This window comes from Balaenoptera physalus (genome assembly GCF_965194825.1).
Source record: "Balaenoptera physalus genome assembly, chromosome: 7".
NCBI classification, from domain to species: domain Eukaryota; kingdom Metazoa; phylum Chordata; class Mammalia; order Artiodactyla; family Balaenopteridae; genus Balaenoptera; species Balaenoptera physalus.
The window spans coordinates 68,864,314-68,889,181 of record NC_138886.1 but is presented as its reverse complement, the minus strand read 5'-3'; the positions used below and the strand labels follow the sequence as shown (position 1 = coordinate 68,889,181).

General features: G+C 42.3%; 1 protein-coding gene and 1 pseudogene across 6 annotated transcripts in view; both read left to right on the top strand.

The window, feature by feature from the left end:
* LOC309663710 (cytochrome c oxidase subunit 6B1 pseudogene) overlaps nucleotides 1-24,868 on the top strand; it is a 523,800-nt pseudogene that overhangs the window by 183,402 nt on the left and 315,530 nt on the right. The gene's annotated exons all lie outside the window — the stretch shown is intronic.
* Nucleotides 1-24,868, top strand: part of SLC24A2 (solute carrier family 24 member 2) — a 243,965-nt gene that overhangs the window by 138,635 nt on the left and 80,462 nt on the right. For 4 of the 5 annotated variants that reach the window (XM_082468033.1, XM_082468035.1, XM_082468032.1 and 1 more), the window contains 2 exons: nucleotides 9,795-9,833; nucleotides 12,014-12,122. In XM_082468033.1, coding sequence (XP_082324159.1) covers nucleotides 9,795-9,833; nucleotides 12,014-12,122 — 148 coding nt within the window. The remainder of the gene's footprint in view (nucleotides 1-9,794; nucleotides 9,834-12,013; nucleotides 12,123-24,868) is intronic. The other variant, XM_082468034.1, reaches the window with a different exon arrangement.

The window sequence follows — 24,868 nt, the reverse complement described above, 5'->3', positions numbered from 1 at the left end:
TAACCCCCGCTCGCCGCAACTAGAGAAAGCCTGCGTGCAGCAACAAAGACCCAACGCAGCCAAAAATAAAATATAAATAAATTTATTTTAAAAATCCTATTAGAAAATGGGCAAAAGATAGGCACAAACATTTCACTGATGAGGATATACAAACAGCAAATAAGTGCATGAAAAAATGTTCAACATCATAGACATTAGAGAAATGCACATTAAAACCACAATGAGATATAACTATACCTATTAGGATGGCTAAAATAAAAAATAGCGGCAATACCAAATGCTGGCAAGAATGCAGAAAAAACTGGGTCACTCATACATTGCTGGTGGGAATATAAAATAGCACAGCCACTCTGGAAAATAGTTTCGTTGTTCCTTTTAAAACTGTAAATGGTTTTATAACCCAGAAATTGTATTCTTATGCATATATCCTACAGAAATGAAACTTATCTTTATGCAGAAACTTGTACATGAATGCTCGAAGCATCTTTATTCACCATAGCCCCAAACTGGAAACTATCCAGATGTCCTGCAATGGATGTATGTGGTTGGTCCATATCGTAGAATACTACTCAACAATAAAAGGAACAAACTGTTGATATCTGCTACAACTTGGATGACCCTCTAGGAAATTATACTGAGTAGAAAAATCCAGTCTCAAAAGGATACATACTGCATGATTCCACTTACATAACAATCATGAAATTATTATAGAGATAGATAACAGATTAGTGAGTACCAGGTGATAGGGATGAGGAGAGGGGTGGATGTAGATATAAAGGGGTAGCAGAAAGGAATCTTATGGTAATGGTACAGTAAAGTATCTCGATTGCAGTGATGGTTACCTGAAGCTATACATGTGATTAAATTGCGTAGAGCAACACAAATGCCATACACACCATACACAATCACAAGTAAGTGCACATAAAAGTGGCACAGTTCGAGTGAACTCAATAGGTTGTACATGCCAACTTCCTGGTTTTGATATTGTACTATAGTTGTGCAAAATGCTGTCTTTAGGGGAGGCTGGGTAAAGTGTACACAGCACCTCCCTGTACATTTTTTTACAACTACCTGTGACTCTATAATTATTTCAAAATAAAAAGGTTTTTTTTCAATGCTTCCTAATAGAACCTTCCACCTAGAATTATGACGAGGATTCAGTGAGCATTTAGCACTGTCTCTAGTGTAGTTAGTACTCAGTAAAAGTCAGCAGGGATTTTATATATTAATGGCCACCTTTGCTACTTAATTGGAAGACTATGACTTAGAAGAGAGATTTAAACTAGAATATAAGTTCCACGAGAGCAAGGATTTGGGCTGTTTTGTTCACTAGACTATCCCCATACCTAGAACAGTGTGATGCATATAAGGTGCTCATTAAATATGTGTTGAAGGATGAATGAAAGAGTGGTTTTGAAGATACCATGAAGGAAGATATTTGGCAAGTACAGCACAAGGGAATAACTTGGTAACATCCAAGGTGGGACACAGATAAAATAGCTAAAATGGCAATTTGCCTGGACTGCCTATGAGAGCAAAGGGTAGGAAAGATAAGTGATCTGTGTAGATAAATTTGAACCTTCATGTGATTCTCATTACTGTAGATTGCATCAGCCTTAAGGGGAAAGTGGGATGGTAACTGTCTTCGTGTCAGGCCCCAGTGGTGGGATTCATAGTCTTTATTGTGTACCGTACTTTTCTAGGGTGCCCAGGTATGTAATGGTCAGTGTCCGATGGAACTGTTCCTTACTCCCATGCTCTCCACTTCACTACATGGTGGTCCTGTTCCATTCAGTGCTTCCACCACACTCGCCTCTGCCACTACTATTGCAGGTCCCATTCAACCACCAAAAAGAAGACTGGCTCTCTTAGTTTAAAGGACCCATGCGATAGTGTTTGGGCACAGGGTCTAGGGATTAAGCCAGAGAATCAGTACCACTCTGTATTAGTCCAAAGAGTTTCTGCTGACCGTGACCTAAACCCAACACTGGGTCCAGGTCCCTCAACTCTTTTCTGTCTCAGAGTGAGTTTCCTGCCTATCCCAGCGTCCTCCTTCCTTGCAAAGCTCTAATCCCACAACTTTCTAGCTGTCAGTCAAGAGATCAGTGTTTGCTGAGCATCCGCAGGATGCTGGCACACGGGTAGGCAAAATATAAAATACAAAGATGTGTAATGTGTAAGACACCCACGTTCAAGAAGGTTACAGTTCCAACCAAGCAAGCAAAATGGCAAACACAAGCAATCGGGAATAACTGTGAAATGATGATTGTAACTACAATCAGAGTTCAAAGAAGGGAGGTTTTATATTATGACATTTCTACAAGTATGAGGAAGGAGTAGCCTGGTCAGCACACACAGCTCAGATACATGGGAGGAGAATGATTCAAGAAGCAGTGGGTCATTAGCAGTGTCAGATGCTTAGAGGAAAGTGACACGGTTCGGTGTTGGACTAGAAAGAAGCCATGTGCCTGCAACCTCATTATATATGAGCATGTGGGCTTGATTTCACTTATTTATTATTAAACATGTACTTGTTGAGCATCTAGCACTACTGTGCTGTGGAATAATATAAAATGAAAAAAGCACTGTCTCTGCCCTCAGAAGGCTGCTCAGTAGTGGGAAAGAGAGAGATGAAACAAATAATACGAAAGAATGAACTAGGGAGAAAATGGAGGGCCACACAGAGCATGAGTAGAATGTGAAAGTAGCCAAGCTGTGTTCGAAGTGAACCCACGACATGGGTGATCTTGGTTTCCTCCTGGCCTCTCTTAGGAACAGGAGAGCAGATCAAGGAATGGGACCAATTCTCAATATTACTGCATTTTCAGTGGAAAATGTTATATACTTGTTATTTGTGCCCTCTGTTGTTTTCCCAAAGTTTAATTACACTTTTATTTCTTTCTACTGAAGTATAGTTGATTTACAATATTGTGTTAATTTCTGCTGTACAGCAAAATGATTCAGTTATACACATGTATACATTCTTTTTCATATTCTTTTCTCACCTACTGCTGAGCTATAAACTCCTTAATACAGGTCAATTTGATGTATGGATAAACTAGTTTGCAGTGTTACTTGAACCTACACCATTGTGAAGGTCGTAAAAGTGCCTCTGTGACCTTCAAGACATTCAGAAGAAAATTTATGACAATTGTAGACAAGTCTAAATAATAATGCTGGAAGAGACAAAAAATCAGAAAATAACCTCTATACTTTCTCTATTCCCAGGCACCAACTTTGCACCAAATGAACACAAAATCTGTCCATCTGTATTAACAGCAATCACCTGGCAACGATTTTCTGGCTTCCATTGGAAGTCAGAGCTCATAAATAGTTCTTAATATAAAATAGTAAACTATTTTTGCTGTATTTGCAGTTCTAGTGACTCCTTCCCACAGGCCACTGCAAGGAAAATTCCAGTTTCTTGTTTCCCCGGTACTTAGAGAGGCTCTGGAGCCCAGCTGTCTGAGCTCACATCCCAGCTCTGCCTCTTACTGGCTACATGGACATGGACAAATTGTCCAACATCCATCAGCCTCGGGGTCCTCATGTATTAGAGGGGGCAGGACTGGTTATAATACCTGTTATTGTGAGGATACAATGAGATATTATACATGAAGCTCTTGCCACGTACTGTGCTTTCAATAAATATTATCCATTATTACTGGAATCTGCTTTATTTGTGGCAAATTATTCTGTGGTATGTCCAGCACCAGCATTTGTTGGACTTTTAAGTTCGCATCATCTTAGACACTCTTCCTTGGAAGTCAGGTAATCCAGACTTAACATGTAAGCGCACTGGGGTACTTTACCAGTCAAAGGAAATTTGTGTGACTTATGCCAGAACACCACTAACAGATTGTGTTTGATTGGCATATCAAAATAGCTCATTAGCCATTGTGAGAATTGCTCAAACGATACAACAAAGTATATTGGCAACATCTGGATTTTTAAGGGGGAGGTGAGAGATGGCAGTGGTGGTCGGGTTGTTAATTCCTAAATTAAGTGAATTAACAAAGGTGCTCAGTATCCTGAGTACAGAAACAGCCGGAGGCACTTCCTGCTTCTCTCTTTCCATTTACAGAATGGGGATTAATGTCTTTTATGTACCTACTTAATAAGAAGGATTCAGTAGGGGCTCTTAGGGGTAGATTTAAATAACCATCATTACTATTAATTTAGCCTCTGGAGCAAGCATCAGAGGAGCTTTGGTTCCTGACACAGGACCGCACAATCCCCTTTCTGCCTGAGTGGCCTCACTCTCTCCTGCCACCTGGTTGCATTTTTAGTAGCCACGTCAGGGACCATAGGAGGCACAAGGTGAATCCTGCTCTCAGGGATCTTACGGCTTCCACTATTTAGGAGGCTGGCTAGGGCAGTTGTGGTACACACCCAATACAGCTTACCAATTTAGTGAGAAGCATTTAAACTCCTTTTTTGTTTTTCTTTTACTCTTTCCAGCTTTATTGAGATGTCATTGACATATAATATATATAACATCCGTTAAGTGTAGGGGTCCTACCTTCCCTGAATCTTCCAGCCTCCAGAGCTTCCTGATCAAAACCAGGCCCACTAAAGTATATGAGATGCGAAACACTGACCTCGCCTTGCCAATCCTGTATCCTTCAGACAATGCTGACTCATGGGACAGGGACGGAGTCAGAAGCCAAGCCAAGGAAATATCATCTGTTGTGACATCTCCTTTTCCCTGGCTGCCAACCTTGGACATGCTCAATTAACCGTACTCTAGTGTCCTACACAAGTCTCCTCTCACCATCCTAATCAATGGAATTTTCCTACTTCCCTTAGAAACCACCTTGTTCTCTAAGCCGGTTCACAATCCTGAACCTACTTTTGTCATATAGTTTGTCTTTATTCTTCCTTGTGGCTCTTATTGTTAATAGTACTGATAGTAGAGCTAATACATAGCATTTACCATGCACCAAACATCGTCTAAGCACTTTACATGTATAAACTCATGTAATCCTCCCAACAACCCTCTGAGGTAGTTACTGTTATTATCCCCATTTGACAGATGAGGAAACTAAAGCATAAAGAGATTAAGTAACTTGTCCAAAGTCACACAGCTCATAAGTGACAAAAATAAGGAAATGAACTTGCACAGTCTGGGCCTGAATTCCATATTCTTAATAACTGTATGACACCACTTCTCATCCTACATTATTTCTTCCCTCATACAACTATTTAAAAGGCAAAATGTTGTTCCTAGCTGTCTCTAAGCAATTTCACTTCCATTTCATTTTTTTGAAGGGTATCTATTCTTCTGAAGTTTCTTTCTACTATCCCAAATATTTTAAGATCATGGGAATTATTCAGATAAATCATCAAAACGCTTTGCTTCCAAAGTTTCTATTACCGTGCTTTTTACTTAATTTCTATCCTTTCTCTCCATCCCAATGTGTTTCTTTAAACCAGAGTTGCAAGTGGGTATTCTTGCAGCCTGGGCTGCCACTTCAGCACTTCATTAATCTTTGAGATTCTTACTTTCCTAAAGGACAGTGACAGTGGCGTAATTACCTGGCAACCAGTAGTAAAAGTAATTTGAATTTAAATCTCTTAGTATTTCTTTCTTTAAGAATTTATTTAATCCTGTTCCCCTTAATATTTTAGGGAGTATGTTAGGGGCACAATAAAGGGAGGCAAAGGGACATGATTTTGCGTCTGATTAAGAAGTGGTTGGGTTTCTTTCCTTTTAGATTTCAGATTTCAAGTTTTTGCACCTTTTATCCAGTCTTCCCATAGGCTTTGAGGTTTATTCATCTTTAACCAGAAGGGAGATTTTAAATGTTTTTGCTTATTGAATGTAAATGTATTGAAAGCACAAGGAGACATCATTTAATACTTCCTTGTTAATTTTTTAAATGAAAATCAGTCATTCAAATCATCCTTCACCCAACCTTTCTAAATTCTAAGACATTAAAGTTAATATCAATTAAATAATGGATTAATATTTCTAATTGCCAGCATATATGTTTTGAATCACATTTATGACAAAACAATTATACTTTTAAGTCTGTTCTTGTAGACTTTATAGTGCTTCTGAGTCCTTTGCACACTGAATTTAGGTGCATTTCACAGGACTTAGTGAAAGGTTATGGTGGTGGAAGTTTATGGTTGTTACTTGACTGTTGTGAAAAATTGCTTGTCTTTCTATATCTGTTGCCAAAGCCACTGGCCAGAAAATCCACCCTTTATTTTACACACTTGTCTTTTGGCACATGAAATCTTCCCAGTAACCCACTTGATAACGTAATTTTCAGGTAGGTGATTACCAACCAGAGTAAACCAGGGGCTGTGTGCTCATGATGTAGCTATAAACTGTGCAGTTTTTGCCTCATGTTTATGTGTGTGAGGTAGCCCTGGGGGCCTGTATGCAGGGTAAGCTCTGTACAAAGTCACATCAAAACTATACTTAGTAGTCAGGGGAATCATTTCTAACCAGTGGCTTTTAAGGGCCAAAGGAAGAGAGGTGGTTTAAGGATTTGTGAATGATTGATAGCATTAAAAATACTTTGTAAATGAGCTGTGTGTTTTATTATCCGGGGTGCAGGAATGTGGCACTTTCAAAACACCTACCGAACGGGTAGCAAAATTCCCACATAGAATTGGGTTTCCACCAGGAAGGACAACAGATATTAATGACATCATCTCAGTTGCTCAGTTACTCAATTACTTGCAGTAATTAGGGAGAGAGTCAGTTTAAATTAAAGTATTGAATTACAGAATACTTCAAGTAAAAGAGGTATTCTTCAAGAATTGCTGTGGAATACTATGGATTTGGCTTAAAAGATCTTTCCTATAACTGGCACAGCCTTTGTGAACGGACCACCAGGAACTGGGCTTTGAAATTGGTACAGCCCAAATGTATGATATTTTGGTGTGTTTAAAATTAAGGAAATTAAAAAAGCAGAATGCGTAATAAATATGCCAGGATTAATCCTTAAAGTCACATCAGTCCTCTTTTGAGGTTGTCTTTTCTGTGACATCCAGTGGGTTAGCATAAACTTGCCAGATGTTCAATGGCCCTGAAAAGAAAATCACAACACAGAGGCCAATCCAAAACCCAGATACTTAGTTAAATAATTCAGTTCTTAGAAACACTACGAGCTGTGCATGTCTGGATTATTTCTCTGGTCCTTCACTAGTTACTTCCAGTGTAATTAAAGCCCCTTTAAAATTGAATTCCTGACATAATCAGAGGCACATTTCCAGGACTGTGAGGCTGCTTCAAGATGCGATTAGAGGGGAGCTAAGTCAGGTGAGCATCGGGAATCATCAGTAGAGGTGGGCAAAGCCCTGAAAATGAGCAATGATCATCATATGTCACATTTCTCATCTCTTTTGCAACAAGGCTACATAAAAGGAAAGTGCAGGGGTGTTTTAATGGCCTCAGCTGCCATTTGTGTGTGTGCCTAAATTTACATGTTGTAACCTGATGTATATTCATGTCTGCAAACTACACTTGAAAGTAAACTAATGATGCCAACCTCTGCTGACGTTAAGCGGTGGGAAATTTTGTAAAGGATTTAGACCTTTCTCTGCACTGAGTTTTATCTTTGTAGAATCTATGTACAACGCATCTTCTTTACGTTTAGTGTGTCTTCAGAGCCTCCTTGCTTGTGAGAGAAAAAACAAGTCAATGGAATAGATATTTCTTTCTTCCTTTCAGACCAAAGGACAGGTTGGGATTTTCTTTTCTTCCTCAAATATTTTTTAAATCTACCTTTTAAATCCAAACTCTCTGCTGGTGATATTTTTGTTCTTATAAAGACCACACTTTTCTTTCCTCAGTTTCATCCCGTTCCTTCATGTTCTGTGATATTGCTGTGGTATCAATCCCAGCTCATAATTATTTGTCTCCCGTTTAGCCACAAGGTGTAAATTTGCGACCTGAAAAGGCATGCTCTGACAGTTAATCTCCATGTGTGTCCAAAGGCTGATCTGGCTGCACTGGATAATTTCCCTGGGGGATTGTTCTGTAGAATGGGGGGCCATTTGTTGAGCTGTCTAATGTGGGAGACGAGAAAATGAAAGGACTGCCAGAGAGAAACGGGATCATACGGTGGCTTTCAGAGCAAAAAGGGAAATCAAAGGACAATTTCAGCTCCAGTCTAGTTCCCCAAGCATGTTTCTAGAACTAAGGAAGCAGGGATATTTTCTTGTTAGTGTTTTTAGAGAAGTCACCGAGAGAGAGTCCCAAATTAGGAGGTTCTGGCAAATTTAGTCATGCCTGTGGGCTGTACTCAGAAATTATCTCCAGCCTAAACTCTTCCATTTGTGCCTGAGCCTTACAAGTTCTTCAAGGGTCTGCAAAAGTGTTCGGGACCAGAAGAAAAAATATATGTTGACATTGACTCTAAGATCCAAAAATTATCTACAAGGTTATGAAATGTTTAATTGAATGTCGACAAAATATGTACTATCAACTTCATTAAGTATTAAATTTAGCCTTCTTAAAAATTACATGAAACCAAATCGCGGATTCAGTTTTCTCACTTTCCAAGATTTCCAGCATGCCAATCATGAATTAAGTGAATTGCACATAGCCAATAATTTGAAATGCAAAATTATAAGAATCCTTTCCATTTTTTTTTTTTTTACACAAAAATGTATATCTTAGGTGGGATGTCAGGGCATCTTCACGTTCTTTCTGTGACATGTGTGGTAGGACTAAAAAAAGAGAGCCCAGGGCCCATGAAGATTTTAAAACAGCTCTGCCCTCGTCTTCTCTTCTCCGAGTGTGTGATTAGTCCTGAAGACACAGGTTAGCAAAGACGCTAATTGGAGAACCAGTTTCTTCTTGCTGTATGCACCCATAGTTGAGGTGAAGTGACAGAGGCGGTGGTCTGATCACAAGGAAGTTCCCAAGGCACCTGCATACCCTTGGAAAGATCACAGGACAGTGCCTGGTTCTGTTGAAGAGGGGGTGTTCATATTAAGCAGGGGAAGCAAAGCCGTCCAGTTGGGACATGTTAGAAGAGCACCAGTGTCCCTTGTCTGAGTTGTGTTCTCTCCCAACAGATGACCGGCCCTCACGTGCCCTTGTGTTTTAGTCAACTGTTCTCAGTGTGACAGATATTTCCTTTTTTAGAATGGAAAATTTGAAGTTGTGGGGCAGGAAAGAAGGTGGATTATCTGGATTCCGTGTGTGATGATCTTAGTCTTTACTTCAAAGACTTAACGTCTTCAGGCTTTTATTTTATTCATCACACTTGGGACGGTGAATGTCAGTTCCCTCCGAAAGACATGGAATATGACAGGTCCTTGTAATCCCAGCCCCAAATAATGACCACTAATAAGAATAACCACTATTGATTCTTGCAGAACCTTTTTCTTTACATATACTGCAGTATTATTAATTTATTTTCTTTTATAAAATGAGGTAATAAATAAGGCTTTTAAATTTTTTTCACTTAACGATATATCTTAGATATTCTTCCTTGTCAACACATGTGTACTTAGCTCATTCATTGTAGTGCCCACATGACATTCCACTGGATGGCTGGACCACAATTGATTTAACTGCCCTCTGTTACTGGACATTTAAGTTGGCCATTCAGCTTTGATCTTTCAAGCGAAAGTACCATATGCCTAAATAAACCATGATATATTAGCTAGAAATATACACTCTTGACCCCCTGCGTTGGCATAGTCCTTCCCAGGAGCAGAAAGAACCAAATCTTTCCCTATACTGATGCTTGTGATTAAATGTAAAACCTATATGTGTTTAGTTATTTCTGTGTCTTCTGTTTCTGCCTTTTCCTCTTACGCAGTCATCTGCAGCCAGCGACAAGGATGAACAGGCTCTACCGGTAGGAAGCAGTGGCCTTGCCTGTACCTGTTCATGTGCCTGTGGAGAGTGTGAGGGCAGGGGTGGGCGGAAGGGGCTCTTGTGCTCAACATCCTCTCCCTTGGAATACTTAAAGGGTTTAATCTGCTGGTGTGTGTACGCTCTGTCCTATAATTAGTGTCAACTGAATTCTTACATTCAATGACAAATTATTTCTGGGACTGGCTTTCAAAAAGTTTGAGTTCTCTCTTTCACTTGGCATGGAAAAGTTGAAAGAGTGAGATATTTCCAAATTACATTCCAAGGGATGTTGAGCAGATATTTGGGGACAGCGAGGGATCTAATGCTTGGTATCTATTTGTGTATCTGCATGCACCTATTTTTTTGGTTGGAAGTTTCTTTTGGTTCCATCAAAAGAAATGCTGCATGAGATCTATATATTCAATATATACATAATGCCCCGAAGACTGCTTTAAGTTCTGTAGACATAATCCTAGGCTAATGAAGATTTCCACAAGAGAGTTCTTTCGGTTTCCCAAAATAAGGACCATAGTAACAGTGATTATGACAAATTATTAACAACAAAGATCCAAAAATTATCTACAAGATATTTTCCAGTTCCTGTCCAATTAACATGTCACATTTTGTATTGTGCAGCATGGCAAGGAAATGACCATCAGTTTTTGTGTTCAGCCATCGAACAGTGATTACATTTCAACTCTATTCAAATCTTTTAACCTTGCCCCTAAAATTTTTTGAGCCTTAATCTTCTGAATCAAATAACACAATGCATTAAAAAATGTTCCAGATTTTTGAGGCTGAAAAGACTACTAATGAAGATACATATGACCCCATTCTTCCTCCTGTGATGCTCAAAGCAGAGACTTCCGACATGCATTGAGAGCCCATAGGATATGCCTGATCCAGTACTGGGCTAGGGGTGCAGACCCGGTCTCTTCCTTCGTGAATCATGATCTGGTTCACCAAGGAGACACCAGTAATCTCCTCTGATTCTTCTCCAAACCCTGTAGGGTTGGAAATATTATTTCTAATAGAATATCAATTATAATAAAATCACTCTAAAAAATTCAGATTTCTCCATGTATCTCACACTGACATTTTACCCATACTTCAAGCTTACTCTGGGTTTCCTGTTTGTCTCCAAACACATGGCTCAGTTTCAATAAGTATTCTATAAAACAAGGGACGAATGGGCTATAGTTCGGAAACACTGTCCAAGTTAATCAAGTTAACCAGATTTCTTTAGTGTTAGACTTAGTGGTCTAATGTGTATCTTAAAACTCTAAAGGTGAGTTGGTCTAGGATGTAGCAATGTCCAAATATATTTGGTCATGGAGTCTCTTGTGGGACTTTTCTTGGGAAACCCCCTTGTGGATCTGGAGTGTAATGGAATATTTTGCAAAACCCTGTAATGTAAAGGACTCTTTGGAGCCAGGAAGGTTCTCTGTGGATTTATAATAGGAGAGTCTCTCTCTTCAAATCTCACTTAACATAGACTGTAAGGCTTCATGGATGAGAGCTGTGGTTCCCATCGTGGAGATGAGGTACCCCGGAATGTGTGCAGGATGTCCCTTTGCGGAGCAAGGGGGAAATATTAGCACCTCTATTGTTTGCTTTCTTTGTTACTCTTCATTATTTCTACTTTTGCAAATGTTTTATGATATATATGCCCATATTTTAGTATGTGTCTGGATATAGATAGAGATATAGATAGATGCATATATACACACTCAAAAATATTACTGATAGGATGCACAATCCAAACATCTTAGAGACCACTCACTGGTTCAGAGAACAGATTTTGAGTGAAGCAGACCTGCAGCCCATTCCTCTATCCTCCATTTTTTATCTGTGTGACGCGATCACCTCATTTCGCTTCTCTGAGACTAAATTTCCTCATCTGTCTAAAGGGAACAATAATGGTATCTAGTTCATAGGGTTCAGTTAGAGAATGGAGGTGAAGGCTATGGCACGTTGACTAGCATATAATAAGTTCTCAAAAGATGATAGCAATTAATCCCTTTGGTAGGAAAGGATGTGAGAATGTCATTCCTTCAGGAGACTTCGAAGGAACGTATGCTGAAAATCTTTGGTTCAGTTGTGTGCGAGCCTCTGACAGACCAGGTGAGGACTTGCCTTGCATTTCTGAGCACTAACGGCCTCTTTGGTCTCTCTGCTCAGGCAAAGCCGCGTCTGCAGCGGGGTGGAAGTTCCGCCTCCCTCCACAACAGTCTCATGAGGAACAGCATCTTCCAGCTCATGATACACACCCTCGACCCGCTCGCTGAAGGTAAACATCAGGCTTTCGTTTGGGGGGCGGGGAGAGGATGTGAAAAGTCCTTTCTTCATAAAATATGTTTACGCTTCCGTCACAAACCGGCTGATGTCCGCGTGTTAACCTCTGCCAGAGGCAGCCCTGGCCCTTCTGCGTGCTTATCTGCAACCGCCCAGCTCATGATCAGAGATTTTTCACCAGGAGCAGGAGCGGAAGTCCGTTTGCTGATTCTGTCTTTTGATACCTCCAGCATAAATACAGTTTGTCACGAGGTGGAGAAGACAAGAGAGGTTTCTCTCCCTTCCAGCTAGAGTAACAGTTCTCTTTCATCATCCTCCTAAGTTTCGAAATGAAGTTATATGTGAAGAAAAATTGAAAAATTGTACATCTTTAAAAAAGAAAAAGAGGAGACAAGAACTCCATGACTTAGGAGGGCTGTGATTAGTTTGGGGAATGATGTTCACTGCAGAGCACTGATGTTGTACCTATTCTTTGGCAATTGGAAGATGGGAGGCGAGCTTCTAAGCACCCAAAGAGCGCTCTCTAAGATAACTGCTTAGGATCAGACTGAAGAGGCCTGGTTCACCTCCTAGGGACATTATATAAACCATCACGAAGAATTCAGTATTGTGTTCTTCCAGTTTTACTCATTCACAAGGAAGCCAGGTACATCTTGTTTCTTGAATTGCATAAGTTTCCTAAAAAATTAATTTTTCAGGGAAGCAGATATCTGATGTGCCAAATAAATATCAGAGTTAGGCTACTAGCAAAGGGTTCAAATATAACCAAGTCTTCTGTTCTCCCTTCAGCCCTGGACCTTACAGTAAGGCCTGATGTTACACGGAGACGAATAGCCTGGGAAACAGGTCTCTGCCACTGACAAATTATCCCCACATAAATCAGAGCTCTTAACCAATATAAAGCTTGGCTAAATAATTTCAAGGGTTCAGGCCATCAGGAGATTCAGAGGCAGTCAAGAAAACTCTGGGACCTCAAGAGCGGCTCCCCAGGTCCTGTCTCCCCTCATTGGACACGCACCTTCACCCAGAATAATAAGTGAGGATCACGGGCTCACCTCTCACTGTGGAGCATTTCAGTTATAAAACATTTCCGCCTTATACCCCAGAGAGTTACGTAGCTGATGTGATATTTTCCAAAGAGCCTTCTTTCATAGATCCTGGGTTCTGTTTACTCAGGTAATCCTTTGCCAGGAACATCCTAAATATCATTACTCTCTTTACCAGAGGTCCACATGGCAAGGAAATTAGCCCTGGCCACTAGCCTCCTTTTCCTCCCCACCAGGGTCACCCCCAGAAAAATGATCTCAGGGAGTGAGGGGATCGCAGGCCAACCTCCACCCAGCCACGAAGCATTTGTGTGACTTTGGGCAACTTAGAGCCTCTCTAGTACTTGGTTCTTTCACCTACAGTAATAGTTACCTTTGTCTAGTACTTTATAATTGACAAAGTATTTTCACACCTGTGAATCTTTGCTTTATAATAACACTTCATAGCTAACATTATTATTCTAATTTCATAAAATAGGGTACCACCGAAATAGATCTCAAATGTATCTCCTTCCCTCTGCCAGCTCTTTATTCCAAGCCATCTTCATCGCTTCTTAGCTGGGCTTCCACTTCTTCCGTTGCCTCTTTCTTTGCATATTTTCCACACAGCAGCCCAAGTAATCTTCTTAAAAAGTAAATCAAATTATGTCACTCCTATTAACCTACAGTGGCTTCTCGTGGCTCTTAGGAAAATTGTGAAATACTTGCCATGGTCTGCATGATCTGTCTCTTTCTCCAAACTCACGTTGACTCACTTTGCTTTAGCCAGACAGAGGCCTTCTGTCGTAAAACAGATACTTCTTTCCTGCCTCAGGGTCTTTGCATAGGCTGTTCCCCCCGCCCAGAATACTTTTCTTTCTCCCATTTTCTTCCACTTTTCCCAGCTTTATTCCTGCCCGTTCTTCAGTCCTCTGTGTAAATGACACCTCCTGACCATCCAGTATAAATCAGGGCCCCAATCGTCCTCTCTCAATTCACCCTTTAATTTTTCTTTTTTGCCCACATTACAATTTGTGTGGTTATTTGTTCACTGCCTATCTCCCCCAGGACGTGGTAAATTTCTAGAGAGCAGGGATTCTGTTTATTTACTAGTTGTCCCCAAGGTCTAGCAGTCTACCTGGCACATGGTAGCTGTTAAGCCTCAGAAGAATTAAGCAACTTGGCCAAAGTCATGCTTTTGCTCTGATAGTCACACAATTTCAAAGCCCTCTAAAGCCCCATGGGTTTAAGATTGTATCTTGGTTATTTTGAGCCACCATCTTCTCTACCCATCACCCAAAAGAGTCAGGTGAGAGAAGAAATGAACTATCTTATCTGCCCCAACTTGATTATGAGCAGGCAGGCAACTGGGTATATTTATTTCTGGCAAGGCACGTTATGTAGTAATTGAGGACAGACTCCAGGGCCAGACTCTCTGGATTCAAATTCCAGCTCTGCATTTATTAGCTGTGTGACCTTGGATAAGTTACTTAACCTCTCTGTACCTCAGTTTCCTCATCTGTAAAAATCAGGATGATATATAATGATGTCTACATCACAAAGTTGTTATAAGGACTAAAGGAGTGAATATACATTAAGCATTGAACACATTGCCTAGCAGATCGTAGGCACCATATACAGGTTTGGAATTACTCTGTTCCATTATTTTGAAAAATAATGCAGCATATGAATGTTTTAATTTAAAACATTCAAAAGGTTATGCGGAAAAAATAAGTCTTCCTCCTCCAACAACCTCCCAATTTTCTCTAGTCCCCCAATTCTCCCAGAGGAAACCACAGCTACCAATTTCTTGGGGCTCATTCCAGAGATGATCTATGCATATACAACTCTGTGTGTGTGTGTGTGTGTGTGTGTCATTGCCCACAGGTCTCAACAATCTAAATTTCTGTGGTTTTTGTTTGAGGGAGTTCAGTTTCTGGTAGGGCTTGTTTTTGTTTTTCTGTTTGGTGGGGAGGTTATACTTTGTGAGATAAGAGAAAGTGAATCTGAGTTGTCTCGGAGTTGGGCCATCAGTGATTTTCCGAAACACCTGGCCCTTGTAGGGCTGTGCTGCTGTTAAAATGTTTGTTCCTGCTGTACCAAGATGTGCCTTCCGAATCTGGACGTCTGCTTTCAAGGTGAAACCTCTCCCCGAAAGACGTGGAGTGCTCCAGTGGTGTGAATCTGGGAGAATGCTGAGAGCCATAATCAGTTCTGGACTTGAGTGATTAGAAAATATGGAAAGTACTTCAGTGCTTTAAAATTGCTCCATAGCACGCGGCCAAGAAAGCAGATTGCTCTGGTATTTTTCCCCCAAAAAAATTCACAATCATTTTCCATTCCAAGAACATTCCAAGCTCTCAGAAATAGTCATCTCTCTTTTAGTTTGCATCTAATCACTTGAGTTCACACATCCGCATGCCAAACTGTCACCTTTTAACAATATAGAGCATGCTGGTTACATCACCAAGCTGACCGCATGAACACTGCAGTGGCTTCTCTGTTATACTAATGGTGGTTCCTGGCGTCTGCCTTGCTGAGTCGTGCACTGGCACCACATGGCAGACAGTGTTCATAAAGGGAAGTTTTCAACATCACCTAGGACAGATGACCTATGGAAAGACAGTCAATGCCCTTCCCCAGGGCACTGATTCCTACACTACACTGATTGCCACCTTATTATGGGGGCCTAATTGTTTGCTTGTATTGGCCTTGGGCACTCTTGGCCCTATTGTTTCCCTGTTGCTGGAGGAGGAGGGTGCTGAAATATTTGTAACAGCAGAAAATTAAACTGAACTACTAAAAAAAAAAAATAAAATTTAAAAATGCCCTTTTTCTCATCTGTGCCATTCTGGTGTCAATCCAGTGATGGAGCCCTTACTAAAAGCTTTAATTGGTAGTCAGTCAGTTGGGCCTCTGAGCCCGAGCCACGAGATCCGGCAGTGTTTGTGTTTGTTATCTATTGATATGTAACAAAGCACCCAAGACTTAGTGGCTTAAAACCACCCCCATATTATTCCTGCTCGTGATTTCATGAATCAGGAATTTGGGTGATTCAGGGATCAGCGGGGTGATTCTTCTGTTCCATGTGGTATCAACAGAGGTCATTTGATGTTATTCAGCTAGGAGACCTGCAGGTTAGAAGGTCCAAAGGGGCCTCGCTTACGCGTCTGGCACCTTTGAAGGCACAGCTGGAAGGCCAGGCTCGGCTGGGCCCCCTGACTCTCCAGGTTGTCTCAGGGCCTTTCCACATGCTTGGCATTCTTTTTTTTTTTTTTAATTAATTTATTTATTTATTTATGGCTGTGTTGACTGACTCTTTCTGTGCGAGTGCTTTCTCTAGTTGCGGCAAGCGGGGGCCGTTCTTCATCGCGGTGCGCGGGCCTCTCACTATCGCGGCCTCTCTTGTTGCGGAACACAGGCTCCAGACGCGCAGGCTCAGTAGTTGTGGCTCACGGGCCCAGTTGCTCCGCGGCACGTGGGATCTTCCCAGACCAGGGCCCGAACCCGTGTCCCCTGCGTTGGCAGGCAGACTCCCAACCACTGCGCCACCAGGGAAGCCCCCATGCTTGGCATTCTTACACGGTGGCTGAGGACTCCAAGAGCAAACCTTCCAGGAGGCCCAGGCCGTGGCAGCAAAGCTCCCCATGACCTAGCCTGGGAAGTCCCAGGAAGTCACTTCCACTGTATTCTACTAATCAAGCCATCACAGAGGCCAGCCCAGACTCAAGACGGGGAGGAGGAGACTCCGCCTCTCCACGGGAAGATAGCAGAGAACGTGAAACCACCTTTCATCTCACCTAATCTGTTTCAGGGACACACGTCACTGAGAGGTCCGTCTGTCCGTGGTGCATTGGTGGCCTCTGGGCACACTGCACTGTGTGGAAGGGACAAAGCCATCGTCAGCTTGCCTTGGGTGAAGATTTAGTCCAAACAAGACCGAGCTGTGCCTTTCCGTGGCCACAGAATTCTGAACAGGACATTGTTGATGAAAAGAAGGAATCTGCTTAAGGCTCATAGAAATGGTTGGAATAAAGATTTTGTTTCTTTTATAAGAAAGCCCTGGAGAAGTAGCACTATTGATCTTTGAGATCACAGTATGACTGTCTGAATTGATCTTTCTAAAAAATCCGGTGTCCCATGTTGGTTTTAACATTTCTCTAAACAAGCCATTATATTTACCCAAGTGTACATCTTTATGAACCTAAAACAAGGATGCTGGGTGTAGCGCTTTTGGAGTGAGAAGTAGCTGTTATTAATTTGCCTAATAATAATAATAATGAGAGTATTTGCAGAGTGCTTACTATAAGACAGACACTATGCTGAGTGCTCTACATAAACCATCCCATTTAATCCTTACACTAGCCCTACTCGGTCAGTCAAAGAAGGACACTGAAATGTAAAGAGGCTGTGTCTTGCCTCACCAGGTGACACAGGAAGTAAATGGCAGAGCCAGAATTTGAACCTGTGGCTGCCTGACTCAGTCCATTCTTGTAGTTCTTGTGCTGCTCTGTCTCCTTGTGTAACCTCGTGTCCGGCTCAGTGTCCCTTTTTCTTCTAATGTAGACGCCAGCCTAAATACCAGGAGCTCTGACCTATCCCTGGACCAATTATACATTCATGTTGTAAGACGTGAATTTCCCCTACAGAGGCCTCTGCAGCAAGGCCTGGCCTGGCCTTAGCTTCCCCCCCTCCCTTCCCCCACACCTTGAGTTGCAGCCACACTCGTGAATCCACAAGCGCACCTTGCTCTCATTCACTTTTGCTTAAGTGCATGGAATTACCACTGATCTCACCATCCAGGATGACATGGGTACTGTCCTACACAGCAGAAGGAAGCCCATAGCCAACTCTGTAATTCCGGGAGAACTCAGTGACTGGGTGATGAAATGGAGAGGTTGCTGTGAGGACAAGGCTTAGGGTTTGGCCGTGGTGCATATGTGGTCCAAGAGTCAGACTCTCAGCGTTCAGATCTTGGCTCAGCCTCTAGCTCTGAGACCTCGAACAAGCTTCTCAACCTCATCGGGCCTCAGTGTTTCCACTTTTAAAATGGAATAATGATAGCAGCACGAGCGTAAGTTTATGAGTAGTATTTCCAACCTGAAAGAGCCTTGGTTTCTTCATTTGTAAAAAGGAATAATAATAGTTCCACCATCAGAAGTTTATGGTGAGTATTCAGTACAACAGTACCCAGAAAGCATATAATCAGCGCTCCGTGACTGTTGGCAATGACTTTTCAGTTAAAATTGTGTTCGGTGTCATGTAATAGAATCCAACTACAGTGGCTTAATTTAATAGTTTTTTTTTTAAGACTTTATTTTTCTAAAGCAGTTTTAGGTTTACAATAAAACTGAGAGGAAGATACAGAGATTTCCCTTATACCTCCTGCCCCACACATGCATATCCTCCTCCATTATCAATGTCACTCACCAGTGTGGTACATTTTTGCTGAGCATGAACCCACACTGACACATCATAATCACCCAAAGTCCATAGATTACCTTAGGGTTCACTCTTGATGTTGTACATTCTGTGGGTTTAGGCAAATGTATGATGACATTTATCCATCACTGTAGTATCAAACAGAGTATTTTCACTGCCCTAAAACACCTCTGTCCTCTGCCTATTCATCCTTCTCTCCCTCTCTCTCACACACACCCCTGCAAACCACTGATCCTTTTATTGTCTCCATAGTTTTGCCTTTTCCAGAACATCATATAGTTGGAATCACAGTACATAGCCTCTTTAGGTTGGCCTTAATAGTTCTGTAGGATTTTATTTCTGTTATTTAACTAGAAGCCCATTAAAAGCAGTTCAAGGCTAGTAATATAGCTCCTCCTTGCCATGAGAGACCTGGTCTCCTGTTTTTTCATTCTTTCATCCGGAGCCTGTTTCTCTCATCCTCATCCCCAGAGGATGGAAGCTACTCCCTTCCCCCACCATCATCATATCTGTATTCTGGGAAGGAGAAGACACCGGCTGTCTTTTTTTTTTAATCAGAAAAACCTTCCTTGGTCAGGGAACTAAGATCCCGCATGCCACAGCAAAAACAAAAACAAAAAAACAACAAACAAAGAAAAACCCTTAGTGTTCCCAGAAGCAGACTTCCACTTACGTCACATGGGTCAGAACAGGGCTATGTGACCACCCCAACCTACAAAGGAACCAGGAGTGGGCACTCTGCCTCCCCAAACAGGGAACTCCATGGTAGATGCCAGTGAAGGTCAAACGTCCCTTCTTATTCCTGTCCCTAGTAACCTTCATCCTGATTTTTCAAATTCCTGATTTACAGAGAAGAGATGTGACGTTCCCCTTCTTCCTCCCTTTTAAAGCGTTCTCTGGTGGCCCATGAGTCCAACTTTTATACAGTGGCCCTGAATCCTTCCCCAGAAAAACCATGCCCCAAAACTTGCCATCTAAGGACCCTGGTTCCCCTAAGACACAGGTGAAATCATGCCCTACCTCTGCTCAAAACCATCTCACCGGCAGTAAAAGCCCGAGATTTTGTGGTCACCCTAAGGCCCACTGTGACCTTCCTTCCTCCCTTCTTCTCCGTCCTGTTCTTCCCTCCTCCATTCCTCTCCTCCTCTTTCTCAGCCCCTCTCTCCTTCCTCTCATGTGTCATTCCCTGTGCTCCACTCCTCTGGCTACCTGGCAGCTCCTCCTCGCAAACTCCCAGCAGCCTCCTGCCTCAGAGCCTTTGCACATGTTCCCTCCTCTCCCAGACATCCAAGTGGCTTCTGCTGTTCCTTCCTTCAAGTCAGCCTTCACATGTCACCTGATGACAAAGATCTTACTCAATCGGCCTTTGAAAAATAGCAGAATCAAAACAATGATAATAAAGCAGAGTTCTGGACCTTTCTTGCCCTGCAATATATTTCTCCATAACTGCCATGAATATATTTATTTGTCATTTGCTGCCTGTCTCTACCCTTACATCTCTGACAGGGCAGGACATAGGGAAGGCACTCCTCTATCTCCAGGGCCCAGCTTACATGGACCCCAGTCCATATTTGTTGAGTAGATTGAATGAGTGCCTGCTTTTATAATGTTTCTGCTGGAGAACATATGTCTCTAGCCACATAGATTGTCTTAATCCATGCCCTGTCAAAAGGCCCTTTGGTTGTGACCAGCAAAGTCCTGTTCAGTTGATGGTTGTCTCTGCAGTAGTGAGAAGCAATCATGTCTGCTGTGGCCACCACTGTATCTCCAGCCTCTAGGATGGCACTGACTTGGTCAATATTTGCTGGATGATTGAATGAGTGAATCTCCTTGTAGTTCTAGAGATATTGCTGCAGTGGGAAAGGTTTGCTCTCTGCCACTCACCTTCTTGATGAGTTCTCCTGTCCACTTCTGTCTCTTTTCTTTCCAAACCCTTTGTTCTTCTCTTATTTCCTTTCCTTTTCTTCCCTTTGATAAACTGTTGATCCCTTCATTTGTTGCATTTCATGGGCCTAACTTTATATGTTCAAAGAATTACCATCGGGCTTCCTTGGTGGCACAGTGGCTAAGAATCTGCCTGCCAATGCCGGGGACACAGGTTCGAACCCTGGTCCGGGAAGATCCCACATGCTGCGGAGCAACTAAGCCCGTGCGCCACAACTACTGAGCCTGCTCTCTAGAGCCCGCAAGCCACAACTACTGAGCCTATGTGCCACAACCACTGAAGCCCGTGCGCCTAGAGCCCGTGCTCTGCGACAGGAGAAGCCACTACAATGAGAAACCCGCTCGCCGCAACGAAGAGTAGCCCCCGCTCGCCGCAACTAGAGAAAAGCCCACGCACAGCAACAAAGACCCAACGCAGCCAAAAATAAAAAATAAATAAAATAAAATAAATTTTAAAAAAAATTTTAAAAAAAGAATTACCATCACTGCAAGATTGTAAGGAGTTTATTGTTTTAACCGTTCATTTTACAAATTCAAACACCTCTAAAGTAGCATCTACCACGAAATTGGGTGTTAAGTTGTGTTTGAGAAGAAAACTACAGAAGAAGAAGCTCCTTATTCAATTGTTATGGATTCTTGGATTCCCTTCCACAGTTCTAGTAATTTCTCCTTCCTTGTGGAATTTCAAACTTTGATTTACAATTTTTCATCATAACAACAATTTTATTATCAATAGCAAAACTTAACAAATAAGCACACTTGATACCTTAGAAACACAGAAGTAGGGATAGTACTTGCCTAGGGGGCCTGTAATTGAAGTGAAGGATTATTTAACCACAGGGCATGAGACAGTTTAGAACAGCAGGTCTCCAGGCCCGATATGTGTTTCTCTTGAGGCTGTTTTCATGACAAAATCTTCAGAATCCTGTAATAAGATGTCTGAAAATGATACAGTACTCATAGTATGATACCTGCCTTCTTTGCTGTTAGAATGACGGGCAAATGTCCCCCATGGTAAATTCACTTCACGTTATCACAGCCAGTCTCTGCTGTTGTCACTTTCCATCCAACACATTTATGTTACTTTCATTCAGATTGACTGGAGGAGTGTCCTGGGAGCATTTCCCCTGCCTTTCTGAAAGGGACAGTTTGGCTCCCTCATTTTCCTCCCACTAACTCCTGTGACATCCTGATGCCATCTCTCCTGTTGCTTTATCAGTCTGGCTCAGGCAATGTGAGGTGACATGAATTCCAGGACAAAGGAATTCCCAGAATAAACACTTTTTTTAATAGTTAAAACTGTTAAGAGTTCACTCATGTCAAATCCTGTATCACTATGCCCAATTCAGTTGCCTTCCTCTAGACCAGCAATATCAAACATAAAAGAAGTGAAGGGCCACTCACAAGGGCAACAAAACCAAAAAGTACCAAGGATTAACCCAAAGAAAACATTTAAGAACTTTATAGCAAAAACAGTAAATAGTCATTTCTGAAGAACATGGAAGAAGATCTAAACAAATGTTGGTGTATTATAAAGATATCAGTTCTCCCCAAGTTAAACTCTAAGTGCAACTCAATCCTAAGTGAAATCCCAAAGAGATATCTATGGGACTTCATAACTGGACTTCTAAATTTATATAGAATAAGCAGGAAAAGCAAAGGCACTTTTCACACAAAAGAACAAAAAGGGAAAATATGCCCAGCAGAGATCAAGGTGCATCACAAAGCAGCAGCTTTTAGGTGCTCTTGTGGAAGGATTTGGGAAGAAGAGGAGGAGGCTGGACCAGAAGCCGCCAGGGTCTCCCCAGAGGCGGCCCCCGACGAGCAGGAAGAAGCTGTGAGCACCGCTGTCCTGGGGGGTCTGTTACCGGCTCTGGGTGAAGCACTTTGGGGACGGGAGAGGGGCTTCAGGGGCTTCCTCGAGCACTAGAATCAGCCGTGTGAAGGAGCGAGGCCCTCATTCCCGAGGCGGTGAAAGCGCATGTTCACGGAATCGACATCACATCATGACAAGTGCAGATTAATAAACCCAATGGAGAATTCTGGCTGGTGCGCAGATGGCGCTGAGCGGCCACAGAGGAAACTCTCAGTGCAGGTGAACTGTGCTGGCCAGAGCTTCAGGAACTTCATCTCCGTGCGAACCTGAGGGCAGGGCCATCAGGAAAGGGTGCCTTCAGAGGAAGTGAGCTTCGAGCGTGGTTCTCAAAGGAGGTGAGGAGTGTGGGAGGGTAGGAAAGGTGGTGAAAAATTCAGGGCAATGGAACTGGCTGGAGAGACTCGAAACTACGTATGGTTGGCCCAGCCGAGATGGGGCTCCTTTGAAAGATGAGCGGGCATGTGGCCGTTTGCCCGCTGAGCTAATGCTCCGGCGGCTTCTCCTGTCCAGGGGCCCTTGGGCTGTGTCTGTGTGTGTATCTTTTTGTGTGTGTGTGTGTCTGCATGTGTGTCTGCGTGTCTGTACGTGTATGTTTATATGTCTCTGTGTATGCGTGTGTCTGCGTGTGTCTGTGTGTACGTCTACCATACCTGTGCGTGTGTGACTTAAGTGTAGGAAGCTAAAGGCCTAAGAGATGCTGAAGAGGGAAAACAAGAAAGTGGAACTTTCGAAGTGCTTGCTCTGTGCAACACAACTACCAGTCACCTCCTGGAGTTCTTCCAGCAGCGACTCTGGGAATTATTGTGTGTTTTACCTCTGAGGAAAGTAAGGTTCAGCGAGGTGACACTACTTGCTCTTGGTCACCCAGCTCCTAAGTTTGCCTTCGGAGCCTGAACGCTTTGCACTCACACAGGACTTTCGTCTGTAGCCACAAGTGTCCATCTCCCGTACACACAGCCATGAAGCTCCCTATTTTGTAAGATCACTTCAGTTCTTTAACATAGACATTGTGTGTTAATTTGGGGCTGACACTAGGATTAAACTTTCACTGGCTTGCTGGGTTTTCTTTTTTTCACACCAAACAGCAGAACCTATTTCCCCAGCTTCTATTTTTAAAAACAGCTTCAATATGAGCATTCAAAAATTGTCATTTGAAACCAGAAGAAAGTCATTTTCATGCCTGTTTGATTCAAAATGGGGAGAAGTTACCCCTGAAAGGCAATATTGTAACCTTTCTTTCTGTCCCAAATCGTAGATCAGTTTAAATTAGCAAGAAAGATGTTTGCGTGCCACCTCAGCTGGTGCGTGAACAGGCAACAGGAGTGAAAATCTTCACTGGAGAAGAATAAAATGCAATCTACTGGCCTTGTTTTTAATAAGATGACAGCAGTTTAAATGCCTGGAGAGAGGAAGGCAGGCTATTAATGCCTCTCATAGAGCAAATTCAGGAACAAGTTAAATAGCTCCTCTCTTTGGGGAGTAGTAAAGCATTACTCTCAGATTTGAACATCAAAGATGGTCGAAATTGAATCTCTCTTTGTGTTGTACACATTAAAAATACATTTCATTTGGGGCATGAAGGGAATGTGAATGGTCTTACTGAAATAAATGCTTTTGAGGATGGGAATAGGTTCTCTCTCTCTCTTTCTCTCTCTTTGTCTCTCTCTGTCTCTCTCAAGTTTGCTTTGAAGTCAAGTGCACAAAGGTATATGGCCAAAAACTTGACTTGATGCCATTTGAATGTAAACATTGCACGCAGAAAGAAAAAGATGTTGAGGCATCTATAAAGTTACAGCTTCATCTTTGTTCTCTTGAACTTATCACATGCTCAAGAGATGCAGTTAGAACTCCTTCAGAGGAGAGGACTCAGAAATCCCAGAGACAGAAAGGAGCCGTCACAGCGATGTCTATGTGGAGGACCGAAGGATGGGGCCAATCAGTGAAGGTGGAAAAAAGCACTTCAGTTTTGTCAGTGACGGCCCATTCCAAAAGCATGTTGATACAGAAACATCGTCTGTGAGATAAGTGCATTCAAAAGTGTTTTCTCTCAAATGAAACACTAAAGACACCTCTGCTTTGTTTAATCAATAGCCAGGCCTCACTTAGTGGAATGCAGGTTGGACGACTTGCATCCGGTTATGAGACACTTTCCTCTGACAGTAGCCAGATCTCTTCCTAGTTTGTCTCTTGGTCTGGGATTTGCACTGTGCTGTGCACTCATCTCTGGATGTTGGTCATACTATAAAAACAAATCCTTGAGCCGCTGTGAGGGTCCATTTCTCTTCTGATCTCACGATATCAGAGCCACCCAATCTGGCCTCTTTACCTCAGCCATTAAAAAGAATTCCCTGACCCGCATCAAACTGTCCTTTACCGGTTGCCCTGGGGCTCAAATGAGACTATATGATACACATGTGTGCAAGTGCACGTGCACACACACACACACACACACAC